Source organism: Salvelinus fontinalis, chromosome 18 (genome assembly GCF_029448725.1).
Source record: "Salvelinus fontinalis isolate EN_2023a chromosome 18, ASM2944872v1, whole genome shotgun sequence".
NCBI lineage: Eukaryota > Metazoa > Chordata > Actinopteri > Salmoniformes > Salmonidae > Salvelinus > Salvelinus fontinalis.
In genome coordinates, this window is record NC_074682.1 from 47,969,401 (window position 1) to 47,986,216 (window position 16,816).

General features: G+C 41.6%; 1 protein-coding gene across 1 annotated transcript; it reads left to right on the forward strand.

Moving 5' to 3' along the window:
* Positions 1 to 3,168: 3,168 nt before the first annotated feature.
* On the forward strand, positions 3,169 to 16,748 carry LOC129815672 (EKC/KEOPS complex subunit TP53RK-like). The gene is made up of 2 exons (XM_055869675.1): positions 3,169 to 3,429; positions 16,264 to 16,748. Exons 1-2 carry the CDS (start codon positions 3,204 to 3,206, stop codon positions 16,746 to 16,748), a joined length of 711 nt encoding a protein of 236 aa, XP_055725650.1. The 5' UTR covers positions 3,169 to 3,203.
* Positions 16,749 to 16,816: the final 68 nt, after the last annotated feature.

Consider the following 16,816-nt stretch of genomic DNA (forward strand, 5'->3'; position numbering starts at 1 on the left):
ATTGAGACATCTGTGGCATTGGGTTGTGTGAGAACATTTTAGTGGCTTTTTATTGTCCCAGCACAAGGTGTATTGTGTATTGATCATGCTGTTTAATAAGCTTCTTGATGCCACACCTGTCAGGTGGGTGGGTTATCTTGGCAAAGGAGAAATGCTCACTAACATGGATGTAAACAAATTTGCTCATGAAACATGGGACCAACACTACATTTTCATAGTCCTGATCCTCATGTTATCCATCTGTTGAAAGAGGTGAACAATGCTGTACTGTGCGTTATCAAGTCTGTTGGAAACGGTTGCCGAATTCTCTACTTTGTGATCCTCAATGAAGCGAATAAGGCCTCTTTGAGCGCCTGCCCTTTGGCATTCTGCAGGTGCTCCAGCGTTGGACGGGAGGAACCAAATGGAGACAAACTGAGCCAAAGTCAGCACGATGGCTGACCCAAACATATATTTCCATCAATGTCTGGCATCAGACGGGATATAGTTCATGGCATAAGCTCCCAGAATGCCCACGGTGATACCGACTTCGTTAGGTCCAAAAATAAACTTATGCTTGTCGGTGACCATCTCCGACACAAAGATACAGCAGGACATGGAGGAGATGCATATGGCGAAGCCCACCGTGATTCTTTCCACCACCAGCGCTAAGTAAGAGGTGCTAACCAGGACCAGACTCCCTGCCAGGATAAGGACGTTGCTGAGGAGGATGGAATTCCTTCGGCCATAGCGGTCAATCAGCCTCCCACCGACCAGGGAAGCCAGCAAGGCCCCGATCAGAAGGGTACTGACCACCGCCTCTTGCTGGACACAGGTGAGCTGGAACTAAGCCTGGAGCAATGCATTTCACTGTACTCGTGCACGTGACAAAACTTAACCTAGGGAAGAAAAATGTTTGGAGTATATGAGTTTAACATGTTTTATGTGAGTATAGGATTAATTTAGTTTACATTTGAATAATCCTTGGATGATGTGACACAATTGATCATGGTTTTGACATAAGGTAAAACTATCAAGGTGCAACAGTATGTACTAATTGTCTATTTTCATATGTGTGCCTATATGGAGGAAATGTATATAGTAAAGGTAAAGCAGCTAAAAGAAAATGCTAATTTGTTTATCATAAATATATTCAATGTCCCATATAAAACATTAGCTGTTAAAAACTACATTCATGTTTGGAGAAAGGTCATAAACAATATATATATTCTTCATGTACATATACATGTTTGATATGCAATATATTGCTAATGAATCTGGCAAAATTCCAGGATAATATGTAAACCCTAAGAAACAGTGGTATCTTTAATGATTATTCAGGCTTTATTACAATTCTGCAGATGGCAGACTAAAACATTACATAAGTATTGCATGTTCTTTTAGGCCTACTGTACATGGGTGGAGGCTTCTCAGAGGAGGAAGGAGGACCATCCTCAGTGAATTTATATATATATAAAAAAAAACTGATATCACATTTACATAAGTATTCAGATTATAGCCTCGAGTCTTCTTTGGTATTGGTACACCTGTATTTGGGCCACTCGAGGACATTCAGAGACTTGTCCAAAGTCACTCCTGCGTTGTCACTGCTGTGTGCTTAGGGTCATTCTCTCTGTACTTTGCTCCGTTCATCTTTCCATTGATCCTGATTAGTCTCCCAGTCCCTGCCGCTGAAAAACATCCCCACCGCATGTTGCTGCCACCACGTTTCACTGTAGGGATGGTGCCAGATTTCCTCCAGACGTGAGGCTTGGTATTCAGGCCAAAAAATTCAATATTGGTTTCATCATACCAGAGAATCTTGTTTCTCATGGTCTGAGTCTTTAGGTGCCTTTTGGCAAACTCCAAGTGGGCTGTCATGTGCCTTTTTAATCTGGCAACTCTACCATAAAGGCCTGATTGGTGGAGGGGAGCAGAGATGGTTGTCTTTCTGGAAGGTTCTCCCATCTCCACAGAGGAACTCTAGAGCTCTGTCAGAGTGCCCATCGTGTTCTTGGTCACCTCCCTGACCAAGGCCCTTCTACCCCGATTGCTCCTTTCTCTGAGTTCTACAGACAATTTCTTTGACCTGATGGCTTGGTTTTTGACTCTGACATGCACTGTCAGCTGTGGGACCTTATATAGACAGGTGTGTGCCTTTCCAAATCACATCCAATCAATTGAATTTACCACAGGTGGACTCTAATAAAGTTGTAGAAACATCTCAAGGATGATCAATGGAAACAGGATGCACCTGAGCTCAATTTCAAGTCTCATAGCAAACACCCTGAATACTTACTGTATGTAAAATAAGATATTTTTGTTTTTTATTCATAATACATTTTCAAAAATGTCTAGAAACCTGTTTTCGCATTTTTATTAGGGGGTAGTGTGTGTAGATTGCTGAGGATTTAAAAAAAAGTCAATTTTAGAATAAGGCTGTAATGTAACAAACTGTGGAAAAAGTCAAGGGGTCTGAATACTTTCCCGAAGGCACTGCACTCCGTGTTACAGCGCTTGTTTACGGAAGGCAGACGGAAGCAACCACCTGTGTTAATTAGCTATCTATGGTGCTCAAACACCTGTGAGTAAGTGTAACTAGGGAGGAAGTGGATCGGAAGTGTAGTTCGTCGGTTGACCTTTTACAGTAAGTATCTTTTTTATTTGAAATACTATTTTTGCTAATATGAAAGATATGTTCCATATGTTTCAAAAACCGTATTGCAAGCGATGGTTATTGATGATCTGTTTTAGCATTTAGAAACGTCAGGATTGTAGATCACATGGACCCACTGTAAGCAGTGCTTAACTGAGAACCCTTGGGATAAGAAAGAATGCCTTCTTAATGCCTTGGGATCTTGAGAGCAACAAGCAGGATAAATAAAAACCCTCACAGTAGTACATGTAAATAAATTATTGGCTGCAAAGCCCATATAAATGACAGAAGTAGGGAAAAAACACGTATTGTGTGTCATAAAAATGTTCAGTCTAATAACTAACCTCACAGTAGGCAGTATGGGCTATAATTTCCAGTTGTGAATTACATGTTTGATGTGACCTGGCTTGCGTTATCTCCATTATTTTTACAGATTTCGACTGATGGCTTGAAAATGATCAATTATGATCCTCGTCAGTTTTACGCCGAAACAGAAGGTGGCAGCAGTTTTAAATATATGTAATTGTGCCAACTGTCAGGAACAGGGACGATACAGCGATTTGTAAACATGGCTGTTGACGGGACCAGCGTGGCCCTACCGCAGTTTCTTAAGAAAATAGAACTGATAAAACAGGGTGCAGAAGCTCGTGTATATCGAGGGTCATTTTTGGGCAAGCCAACCATTGTAAAAGAAAGGTTTCCGAAATCGTACAGGCACCCGTTGTTGGATGAAAAACTCACACATCGCAGAACCGTGCAAGAGGTGCGCTCAATACTTCGCTGTCGAAAAGCTGGTGAGTAGTGTTAGCGCAAGATGTAGCTGAGGAAAACTCAACTCCGTTCTCTTATATCAAGGCGGAGAACTGGTCGCGCAAAATTCATACTTTTATTTTTTTTAAACGTATCAAAATCAACCACGGACTTTTTCCTAATTTGTGTTGCTCAACTGGAGACGTAGCGGCCTTGACCTACGCCTCATGTCCACCAGATGCATTGCGTTCCGTCGAAAGTCATTAATTTATGGAGCAGTCCGCAACTCTTAAGTTGTGGTGTACTGCAGTGCGTTATATTTTCAACTCGTGCGTTGCTTTACCTTGCTGTGGTACAAACGGAAGTACACAGACTCCACCTTGTTAGCTTTTAGCCAAGAAAGACCTAGACGATAGGATGTCATATCAAATGGGAGCAAATGAATCATAGTGCGCAGAACAAGCAAGGAGGTGGGCAGAGCCATGCACGAGTTTGTGAGATCCTATTGGCGCATTCTAGCATTCAGTTGCATATTTCCGTTATGGAATGTCTGAAGTTCATGTGTGCAATAACGTAATTCGACCTTGCGCTCCTAAACATCGTAATTTTTTGAAAACTTTCGCAAAGGGTACAGTCTTGGAGATTGTAGTTTTGGGAACATAAAACTATGGACATCAAATGTTTAATCATTTAGAAATGTTGCAGAATGTCAGCCAAAATCCATCTCGTTCCATCTTCTCTCACTGCCTGCAAATAAGCTTCCTCTCATCATCATTTTTGTAGTGAGTGGAAACGCCAAGTGGATGCTTCACATTTAGCCTATACAGTGCATTTGGAAAGTATTCAGACACCTTCCCTTTTTCCACATTTTGTTACTTTACAGCCTTATTCTAAAATGTATTAAATTATTTTTTCCCTCAAATCTACACACAATACCCCATAATGACAAAGTGAAAACAGGTTTTCAGAAATGTTGCCACATTTAATAAAATAAAAAAAACAGATGCCTTATTTACCTAAGTATGCAGACCCTTTGTTATGAGACTTGAAATTGAGCTCAGGTGCATCCTGTTTCCATTGATCATACTTGAGATTTTTCTACAACTTGATTGGAGTCCACCTGTGGTAAATTCAATTGATTGGATGTGATTTGGAAAGGCACACACCTGTCTATATAAGGTTCCACAGCTGACAGTGCATGTCAGAGTCAAAAACCAAGCCATGAGATTGAAGGAATTGTCTGTATACAGGATTGTGTCAAGGCACAGATCTGGGGAAAGTTACCAAAAAATGTCTGCAGCATTAAAAGTCCCCAAGAACACTGGCCTGTATCATTGTTAAATGGAAGAAGTTTGGTACCACCAAGACTCTTCCTAGAGTTGGCCCCCCAGTCAAATGGAGCAATCGTGAGAGAAGGGCCTTGGTCAAGGAGGTGACCAAGAACATAATGATCACTCTGACTGAGCCCCAGAGTTCCTCTGTGGAGATGGGAGTACCTTCCAGAAGGACAACTATATCTGCCACACTCCACCAATCAGGGCTTTGTGGTAGAGTGGCCAGATGGAAGCCACTCCTCAGTAAAAGGCACCTGACAGCCCACTTGGAGTTTTCCAAAAGGCACCTAAAGACTCTGAGCATGATGAAACCAAGATTGACCTCTTTGGCCTGAATGCCAAGCCTCACGTCTGGAGGAAACCTGGCAACATCCTTACGGTGAAGCATGGTGGTGGCAGCATCATGCTGTGATGCTTTTTTTTCAGTGGCAGGGACTGGGAGACTAGACATAATCGAGGGAAAGATGAATGGCGCAAAGTACAGAGAGATCCTTGATGAAAATCTGCTCCAAAGTTCTCAGGACCTCAGACTGGGGAGAAGGTTCACCTTCCAACAAGACAACGACCCTAAGCACACAGCCAAGATAACGCAGGAGTGGCTTCGGAACAAGTCTCTGAATGTCATTGAGCGGCCCAGCCAGAGCCCGGACTTGAACCCGATCAAACATCTATGTAGAGCCCTGAAAATAGCTGTGCAGCAATGCTCCTCATCCAACCTGACAGAGCTTGAGAGGTTCTGCAGAAAAGAATGGGAGAAACTTCCCAAATAAAGGTGTGGCTAGCTTGTAGCATCATACCCAAGAAAACTCGGCTGTAATCGCTGCCAAAGTTGCCTCAGCATAGTAAAGGGTCTGAATACTTATGTAAATGTGATATTTCAGTTTGATATTTGTAATTAGCACACAAAAAAATACTAAACCTGATTTTGCTTTGTCATTATGTGTGTAGATTGAGGAGAAAAAAACAATTTAATAAATTTTAGAATGAGGCTGTAACGTATCAAAATGTGGAAAAAGTCAAGGGGTCTGAATACTTTCTGAATGCACTGTACATCAGGTGAAATATCTGGCTCATTTTACTATCTGTGTTTTAGCCAGTTGAAAAATGAAGCACATGTATGGAAAATGCGGGCTAGACATACAGCAAAACCAGTGGTGGCAAAAGTACACAATTGTCATACTTGAATTAAAGTAAAGATACCTTAATAGAAAATGACTAAAGTGAAAGTCACCCAGTAAATTACTATTTGAGTAAAAGTCTAAAAGTATTTGGTTTTAAATATACTTCAGTGTCAAAAGGAAATGTAAATGCTTCCTGACATCCAGGACCTATATACCAGGAGCTGTCAGAGGAAGGCCCCAAAAATTGTCAGACTCCAGTCACCCAAGTCAGACTGTTCTCTCTGCTACTGCATGGCAAGCAGTACCGAAGTGCCAAGTCTAGGTCCAAAAGGCTCCTTAACAGCTTCTATCACCAAGCCATAAGACTGCTGAACAGCTAATCAAATGGCCACAGTGCAGCTACTCGCTGTTTATTATCTATGTATAGTCACTTTACCATTGCCTACATGTACAAATTACCTTGACTAACCTGTACCTCTGCACATTGACTCGGTACTGGTACCCCCTGTATAAAGCCTCCTTATTGTAACTTTTTTTTTTTAAACAAAAAAAAACGTCCTTATATTAAGGAAAGCAGACAACTTATATTTTGGTCTACTCTCTGACATAAACTCAGCAAAAAAAGAAATGTCCTCTCACTGTCAACTGTGTTTATTTTCAGCAAACTTAACATGTGTAAATATTTGTATGAACATAAGATTCAACAACTGAGAGAGAAACTGATCAAGTTCCACAGACATGTGACTAATAGAAATGGAATAATGTGTCCCTGAACAAAGGGGGGTCAGAATCAAAAGTAACAGTCAGTATCTGGTGTGGCCACCAGCTGCATTAAGTACTGCAGTGCATTTCCTCATGGACTGCACCAGATTTGCCAGTTCTTGCTGTGTGATGTTACCACACTCTTCCACCAAGGCACCAGCAAGTTCCCGAACATTTCTGGGGGGAATGGCCCTAGCCCTCACCCTCCGATCCAACAGGTCCTAGACGTGTTGAATAGGATTGAGATCCGGGCTCTTCGCTGGCCATGGCAGAACACTGTCTTGCAGGAAATCATGCACAGAACAAGCAGTATGGCTGGTGGCGTTGTCATGTCAGGATGAGCCTTCAGGAAGGGTACCACATGAGGGAGGAAGATGTCTTCCCTGTAATGCACAGCGTTGAGATTGCCTGCAATGACAAAAAGCTCAGTCCGATGATGCTGTGACACACCACCCCAGACCATGACGAACGCTCCACCTCCAAATTGATCCCGCTCTAGAGTACAGGCCTCGGTGTAATGCTCATTCCTTTCGAAGATAAACGAGAATCCGACCATCACCCCTGGTGAGACAACCGCGACTCGTCAGTGAAGAGCGCTTTTTGCCAGTCCTGTCTGGTCCAGCGACGGTGGGTTTGTGCCCATAGGCGACGTTGTTGCCGGTGATGTCTGGTGAGGACCTGCCTTTACAACAGGCCTACAAGCCCTCAGTCCAGCTCTCTCAGCTTATTGAGGACAGTCTGAGCACTGATGGAGGGATTGTGCGTTCCTGGTGTAACTCGGACAGTTGTTGTTGCCATCCTGTACTTGTCCCGCAGGTGTGATGTTCGGATGTACTGATCCTGTGCAGGTGTTGTTACGTGGTCTGCCACTGCGAGGACGATCAGCTGTCCGTCCTGTCTCTCTTTAGCGCAGTCATCGGCGTCTCACAGTACAGACATTGCAATTTATTGCCCTGGTCACGTCAGCAGTCCTCATGCCTCCTTGCAGCATGCCTAAGGCACGTTCACGCAGATGAGCAGGGACCCTGGGAATCTTTATTTTGGTGTTTTTCAGAGTCAGTAGAAAGGCCTCTTTACTGTCCTAAGTTTTCATAACTGTGACCTTAATTGCCAAAGTGTCCTACGTACTTTTGGGTGTCAGGAAAAATGTATGGAGTAAAAAAGCACTTATTTAGGAATGTAGTTAAAAGTAAAAGTTGTCAAATATATAAATAGTACAGATACCTCCCAAAAACAACGTAAGTAGTGCGTTCATGCTAAGTTGAGCAATACAATTAGGAAAACGTTGGTTGTTATATTCAATAACATTTTATTAAAAGTATGAATTTCAGCACCCCGTGTAAGGGCCACAGTTGAACAGGACAAGCAGGTACAGGTAAGCGTTTTCAGAATTTACATTTTTAAAAGTATTGACTGATGCTGACTCAATGTTGATTCTAGCAAATAGCGCGACCATTTATCAATACCTAACTTTACCTAATTTCTGAACCCATTTAAAGCTGCAATATGTAACTTGTTGTGAGACCTGACCAAATTCACATATAATGTGTGTTATAGTTCTGTCATTCATTGAAAGCAAGTCTAAGAAGCAGTAGATCTGTTCTGTGTGCTATTTCAACGCTTCCCATTCTTAAGTTTAATTAGCTTCTTTTATGTTTGTTTTTGTAATGGAAAATATATTTCACAGCGGTTTAAATGGTACAGTGATTCTCTACACTATACTTGCTTGTTTTGTCACAAACTGAAATGAGGCTATTAGAATTTTAGCAACCAAGAAATGGTGGAGTGACTTTTGCATAGAGCACATTTAAAACACAGAAGCCGAATGGGGAAACTGTGGATACATGTTCCTGCTCGCACATGATCATAATTCATATGCGTTAAACTAGAAATCCCTGCATTAGCATGTTTCTGTTACATCTTGATACATCTTGACCAAATGCACCATATTACTGGTCTGCTAATGTGCCTGGACCTTTTAGGCTAAACTGCCGAGGAACGACGCATAACTGATCCAAATGCTTTGTACACTTGTTTTCATAGGTTTTATTAAGTAGAATATCAATTTGAAACAAGCCATTACACTTTGTTATTATTATGGCACTTTCGTTACTATTACTATTCAGGTGATTTGCCTACTTAATCAACAAATTAAGAAATGCCATGTTAGAGAGGATCTGTCAAATTTTTGTATTGACAACATTAACGGAGTCAAAATTAAGATGTCTTCCTTGTATGTTGGCCTATCTGCACATACATACATACAGTTAAAGTTGGAAGTTTACATACACTTAGGTTGGAGTCCTTAGCTTGTTTTTTAACCACGTAACAAATTTCTTGTTAACAAAATATAGTTTTGGCAAGTCGTTAGGACATCAACTTTGTGCATGACACAAGTAATTCTTCCAACAATTGTTTACAGACAGATTATTTCACTTATAATTCACTGTATCACAATTCCAGTGGGTCAGAAGTTTGCATACACGAAGTTGACTATGCTTATAAACAGCTTGGAAAATTCCAGAAAATCATGTCATGGCTTTAGAAGCTTCTGATAGGCTAATTGACATAATTTGAGTGAATTGGAGGTGTACCTGTGGATGTATTTCAAGGCCTACCTTCCAACTCAGTGCCTCTGCTTGACATCATGGGAAAATCAAAAGAAATCAGCCAAGGCCTCAAAAGGAAAATTGTAGACCTCCACAAGTCTGGTTCATCCTTTGGAGCAATTTCCAAATGCCTGAAGGTACCACGTTCATCTGTACAACCAATAGTACACAAGTATAAACACCATGGGACCACGCAGCCGTCATACCGCTCAGGAAGGAGACGCATTCTGTCTCTTAGAGATAAACGTACTTTGGTGCGAAAGTGCAAATCAATTCCAGAACAACAGCAAAGGACCTTGTGAAGATGCTGGAGGAAGCAGATACAAAAGTATCTATATTCACAGTAAAACGAGTCCTATATCAACATAACCTGAAAGGCCGCTCAGCAAGGATGAAGCCACTGCTCCAAAACCGCCATAAAAAAAGCCAGACTACGGTTTGCAACTGCACATGGGGACAAATATTGTACTTTTTGGTCTGATTAAACAAAAATAGAACTGTTTGGCCATAATGACCATTGTTATGTTTGGAGGAGAAAGGGGGAGGTTTGCAAGCCAAAGAACTCCATCCCAACTGTGAAGCACGGGGGTGGCAGCATCATGTTGTGGGGGTGCTTTGATGCAGGAGGGACTGGTGCGCTTCACAAAATACATGGCATCACGAGGAAGGAAAATTATGTGGATATATTGAGGTATTAACTCAAGACATCAGTCAGGAGGTTAAAGCTTGGTCGCGGGGCGGCAGCGTAGCCTAGTGGTTAGAGCGTTGGACTAGTAACCGGAAGGTTGCAAGTTCAAATCCCCGAGCTGACAAGGTACAAATCTGTCGTTCTGCCCCTGAACAGGCAGTTAACCCACTGTTCCTAGGCCGTCATTGAAAATAAGAATTTGTTCTTAACTGACTTGCCTAGTTAAATAAAGGTAAAATAAAAATAAAATAAAAATAAAAAAAGGGTCTTCCAAATGGACAATGACCCCAAGCATACTTCCAAAGTTGTGACAAAATGGCTTAAGAACAACAAAGTCAAGGTATTGGAGTGGCTATCACAAAGCCCTGACCTCAATCCTATAAAAAATGTGTGGGCAGAACTTAAAAAGCATGTGTGAGCAAGGAGGCCTACAAACCTGACTCAGTTACACCAGCTCTGTCAGGAGGAATGGGCCAAAATTCACCCAACTTATTGTGGGAAGCTTGTGAAAGGTTACCCAAAACGTTTGACCCAAGTTAAACAATTTAAAGGCAATGCTACCAAATACTAATTGAGTGTATGTAAACGTCTGACCCACTGGGAATGTGAAGCTGAAATAAATTATTCTCTCTACTATTATTCGGACATTTCACATTCTTAAAATAAAATGGTGATCCTAAGACTGAATTTTTACTAGGATTAAATATCAGGAGTTGTGGAAAACTGAGTTTAAATGTATTTGGCTAAGGTGTATGTAAACCTCCGACTTCAACTAATCTATATATATATATAATATATTTTCTTTAAATAGAGAACCTATTTCGTGCACAAAACACGAAATCCAATCAGTTGTCTCCCACTTTTCCGGAAATATTGCAGCGGTCATTCGACCGTTCTTCAAAGAGAAGACGCGGTAATGAGATAAATAATGTAGCCTAAGCTACTGAAAATAGGCATTTTACAAGATTAAATCATGACAGGAGCGTTTGATTGTTATTAAAGAAATGGCGTCCAGAAAGGCAACTTTAGACAGCTTTCTGAATGTACATATAGGCGTATAGAGTAGAGGTTGACTGATTTTTCAACGCCGATACCGATTAATCTGCCTATTTTATTTATTTATTTTATTTATTTGTAATAATGACAATTACAACAATACTGAATGAACACTTATTTTAACTTAATGTAATACATCAATAAAATCAATTTAGCCTCAAATAAATAATGAAACATGTTCAATTTGGTTTAAATAATGCAAAAACAAAGTGTTGGAGAAGAAAGTAAAAGTGCAATATGTGCCATGTAAGAAAGCTAACGTTTAAGTTCCTTGCTCAGAACATGAGAACATATGAAGCTGGTGGTTCCTTTTAACATGAGTCTTCAATATTCCCAGGTAAGCAGTTTTAGTTTGTAGTTATTATAGGAATAATAGGACTATTTCTCTCAATACCATTTGTATTTGACACTTTAGTATTGCCAGTGTAACAGTATAGCTTCCATCCCTCTCGCTCCTACCTGGGCTCGAACCAGGAACACAACGACAACAGCCACCCTCGAAGCAGCGTTACCCATGCAGAGCAAGGGGAATAACTACTCCAAGTCTCAGAGCGAGTGACGTTTGAAACGCTATTAGCGCGCTCCCCACTAACTAGCTAACCATTTCACATCGGTTACACGGGAGTTGATAGGCTTGAAGCACAGCGAAGAGCTTCTGGCAAAACGCAGGGAAGTGCTGTTTGAATGAATGCTTACGAGCCTGCTGCTGCCTACCACCGCTCAGTCAGACTGCTCTATCAAATCATAGACTTAGTTATAACATAATAACACACAGAAATACGAGCCTTAGGTCATTAATATGGTCTAATCCTGAAACTATCATCTCGAAAACAAGACGTTTATTCTTTCAGTGAAATACGGAACCGTTCCATATTTTATCTAACGGGTGGCATCTGTAAGTCTAAATATTCCTGTTATATTGCACAACCTTCAATGTTATGTCATAATTACGTAACATTCTGGCAAGTTAGGCGGCCCAAACTGTTGCATATACACTGACTCTGCGTGCAATGAACGCAAGAGAAGTGACACAATTTCACCTGGTTAATATTGCCTGCTATCCTGGATTTCTTTTAGCTAAATATGCAGGTTTAAAAATATATACTTCTGTGTATTGATTTTAAGAAAGGCATTGATGTTTATGGTTAGGTACACATTGGAGCAACGATCCGCATCGATTATATGCAACGCAGGACACGCTAGATAAAACTGTAATATCATCAACCATGTGTAGTTAACTAGTGTTTATGATCGATTGATTGATTGTTTTTTTATAAGAAGTTTAATGCTAGCTAGCAACTTACCATGGCTTCTACTGCATTCGCGTAACAGGCAGGCTCCTCGTGGAGTGCAATGTAATCAGGTGGTTAGTGTTGGACTAGTTAACTAAGGTTGCAAGATTGAATCCCCCGAGCTGACAAGGTAAAAATCTGTTGTTCTGCCCTTGAACGAGGCAGTTAACCCACCGTTCCTAGGCTGTCATTGAAAATAAGAATGTCTTCAACTGACTTGCCTAGTTAAATAAAGGTGTAAAAAACAAACCAAAAAAAACGGCCAAATCGGTGTCCAAAAATACCGATTTCCGATTGTTATGAAAACTTGAAATCGGCCCTAATTAATCAGCCATTCCAATCGGTTGACCTCTAGAATAGAGAGAATAATCTAACTTAAACCCCAGTCAAAGCACCAGTCAATCAACCACCAGCGTAGTCAAGACACATGAGAAAATATTTATCCTTTCCTTAAAAAAGTATTGTAATAAACCTATAGGCCTAATTTAGCCTTTCCGAAAGTAGGCCATACGATAATAAATTGACAAGAAAAGTATGAAGGTGACCGCTCTGCTATAGTATGAACATGAAATTGACAATCATTAAAATAGAAACCAATATACTCAACATGTCATAGCCTAATTATTAGCGAAGCTGATTATCGAGGGGGAGAGTGTTGGAAAGATTGTGAGGAACTACTAAAATTTGAATGGATGAAAAGAACGGACATCGTTGACTTTCTGTTTGAGGTGAAGAGAGAATGACTGAGAAACAGACCTGGGCACTTCCCTACATGTTGAAATTTGCGAGGAGCAGGCCAGGTGGACCTACTTCTATGGTACTCAGTCTCCTGCGCTCCGTCTACATTAACAGGACAGAGAAACCAGACATGTGCTCATTGCTGACGTTGAGCGAGTAAATTATGGTCTTAAATATACCAACACGTGTTTCTCACAATTGTAGCAGGTTCCTCACTCTGCAAATAACGTTTCCACTCTGAAAATGAAAACTAAATTACTGTAATTAATACATGCATTAACAGAAAATAATGTAGGCTAACCAAATGACAGGGATTAATGGTAAATTGTCTGTTTTACAAACGGTAGGTAACTACATGGGTATTCATAAAAGTGCATTGCTTGCCGATACTGTATGGCCTAGGCTACTATTCTACTTTGCGGGTTATGATGTGTGACAGAAAAATTACATATTTACCTGATTTGTTGGATATTTAACAATTATTTACTTAACAAACTGAGATATTTCTGTCCTACTAATGCTGTGTTTTATGGTCTAACCTGTAGCACCCTGCAGCAAATCTGGGTGTATGGTTTTACAAGATACCTTGAGTGTGCAGTTGACGGCTTCATTATTGCAATAATAATCGATATTAAATAAAGATGATTGTTTTAAGAAATGTCTCCCTCGGTATGAATTTCCACGACAGGTGGCATCATTTTTTTTGTCTCGACTAAAATGGCATATTGTCCAGGTGTGTGTGTGGGGGGCCCAGGACCGAGCATGATCATCGTTGATTAGTCTATATAAATTAAGAAAAGATTCCATATAAAATTATACTATGCCATGTTCAGCAAGCAAGAGCAAGCCTGCATCTCCTCCAATAGGCTATTAGTAGTCTAAAGAAAATAAGTCGAAATAAGTGTCCAACAAGCGTTTGTATAGTCTGGTTTTTCCTGGGACTGTACATGATTTAAGAGGAATAGCCGAGGCAGCGGAGAGGCATAATTGTGCAACAGAACAATGAAGACTGATAGGCTCGAGATGTATAGCCTAAATTAGAAGCGTATGCATATTAGCCCATAATTCATCAACTCAATGTTAGGCTTAATACTGTAGTGAATAGGCCTATATCTAGTCTTAATGTAACCAATGTGAAATGGCTAGCTAGTTAGTGGTGATGCACGCTAATAGCGTTTCAATCGGTAACGTCACTCGCTCTGAGACCTTGAAGTAGTTGTTCCCCTTGCTCTGCAAGGGCCGCGACTTTTGGGTGCTTCGTGGGTGTCAGTTGTTGATGTGTGCAGAGGGTCCCTGGTTCGAGCCCAGGTAGGGGCGAGGAGAGGGACGGAAGCAATACTGCTACATTAACATCAATAGACTACATCCTGACAAAACACACCATATGAGTGGCCTGCTAATGTACTTATTTCTTTTCAAAACAGGATGTTTGAGTGGTTATTGAAATTAGACTACATCACTGCAGTTTATAGCCTATAGACAATTGTGCACTCACTTGATAACAATAATATAATCCTCATTTCACTTTGTATATAGCCCAGGTAGAATAATGTTCTTGTCTAAAATGGTCCTAATCAAAAGTGGAGATTTGCGTGCCCGGGGACCAGAGTGTGGCCTGGAGGAATGCACAGATCTGCCATTTCATAATCTGTTAACTTTATTTTCAGGCACTTTCACAGATAAATATTTAGCCTATAGCACTAATATTTAGCTAATGAATGGCCTAACATTTAACTTCTTACGTCAGTTACACATGACTATTCTCTCTCTTCCAGCTGTTTCTGTGAGCAATAGTATATAGGCCTATGCACGCCTCTCCGCGCCTCTCAGTAGGCAATTCCTCTTCTCATGAAATCCCAGCAAAAGCTATAGGACATTTATTTTTTATACTAGGCCTAATAGCCTATTCGGGGAAAAAAGCAGGCTTGTTCTTGCTAATTGCTGAATGTAAAACAGGCCTACAGCATAGGCCAAATTAACTGTTGTATGCAGTCTGCACTGTCATGAATAATTCAACTGAAAATCAGAGGGAGCAATCTTTGGACAAGATGTAGTGAGTGACTACAGGTGTTCTATGCAATCATTTTTAATCTTGAAATAAATGTTAGTTACAGAGCTGCTTCTCACTGCACAGGTGTCCAGAACTGGACAGCTGTCAATTCTTTTCAATACAGGATGCTAGGCCTATACTGTTCTAGCGCAGATTATACATTATATATACAAAAGTATGTGGACACCCCTTTTTAAATTAGTGGATTCGGCTAATTCAGCCACACCCGTTGCTGACAAGTCTATAAAATTGAGCACACAGCCATGCAATCTCCATAGACAAACATTGGCAGTAGAATAGCCTCACTGAAGAACTCAGTGACTTTCAACGTGGCACCGTCATAGGATGCCACCTTTCCAACAAGTCAGTTCTTCAAATTTCTGCCCTGCTAGAGCTGCCCAGATCAACTGTAAGTGCTATTATTGTGAAGTGGAAACGTCTAGGAGCGACAACTGCTCAGCCACGAAGTGGTAGGCCACACAAGCTCACAGAACGGGACTGCCGAGTGCTGAAGCGTGTAGAGCGTAAAAATCATTTGTTCCAACCTGCCTCTGAAAAGTTCAGCGCAAGAACTGTGCTTCGGGAGCTTAATGAAATGGGTTGCCAGGAGAACGCTACCTGCTTGAATGCATATTGCCAACTGTAAAGTTTGGTGGAGAAGGAATAATGGTCTGGGGCTGTTTTTCATGGGTCGGGCTAGGCCCCTAAGTTCCAGTAAAGGGGAATCTTAACTCTACAGCTTACAATGACATTCTAGACGATTCTGTGCTTACAACTTTGTGGCAACAGTTTGGGGAGGCCCTTTCCTGTTTTAGCATGACAATGGCCATATGCACAATGCGAGGTCCATACAGAAATGCTTTGTTGGTATTCGGTGTGGAAGAACGTGACTGGCCTGCACAGAGTCCTGACCTCAACCCCATCAAACATCTTTGGGATGACTTGGAACACCGACTGTGAGCCAGGCCTAATCACCCAACATCAATGCCTGACCTCACTAATGCGCTTGTGGCTGAATGGAAGTCCCCGCAGCAATGTTCCAACATCTAGTAGAAAGCCTTCCCAGAAGGAGGAAGGAGATGTTCGAGCACGTGTCCACATACCTTTGGCCATGTAGTGTACATATCAGATAAGATACAAGCCTGTATATTCCTGATCTGTATTAGTGTCTAATTATACCCTCCCTTCTCTCTCATCCCCACCAATATATATCTCTCTCTCTCTTCAGGAATATCTGCACCAGTCGTCTACTTTGTAGACTACACCTCCCACTGCATCTTCCTTGAAGACATCGTCGGCTCCATCACCGTACGAGACCACATCGCCTCCACACAGCTCTCCTCTGCCCAGAAAAGCCCAGAGGAACGCCTGGACCAGCTCGCTAAGAAGATGGGTCAGATTCTGGCCAAAATGCACGATGAGGACGTTGTCCATGGAGACTTGACCACTTCCAACATGCTGTTGAAGGCGGGCGGAGAGACGGAGCTGGTCCTCATTGACTTTGGCCTGAGCTACATATCGGCGTTGCCTGAGGACAAGGGAGTGGACATGTACGTGCTGGAGAAAGCTTTCCTCAGCACCCACCCCAACACTGAGGCTCTGTTCGAGAAGCTGCTGAAGGCCTACGCAGCCTCGTCCAAGAAGTCCCACGCTGTCATCAAAAAGCTTGACGAAGTTCGCTTGAGAGGGAGAAAGAGGTCGATGGTCGGTTGAGAGGGAGAAAGAGGTGGTCGATGGTCGGTTGAGAGGGAGAAAGAGGTGGTCGATGGTCGGTTGAGAGG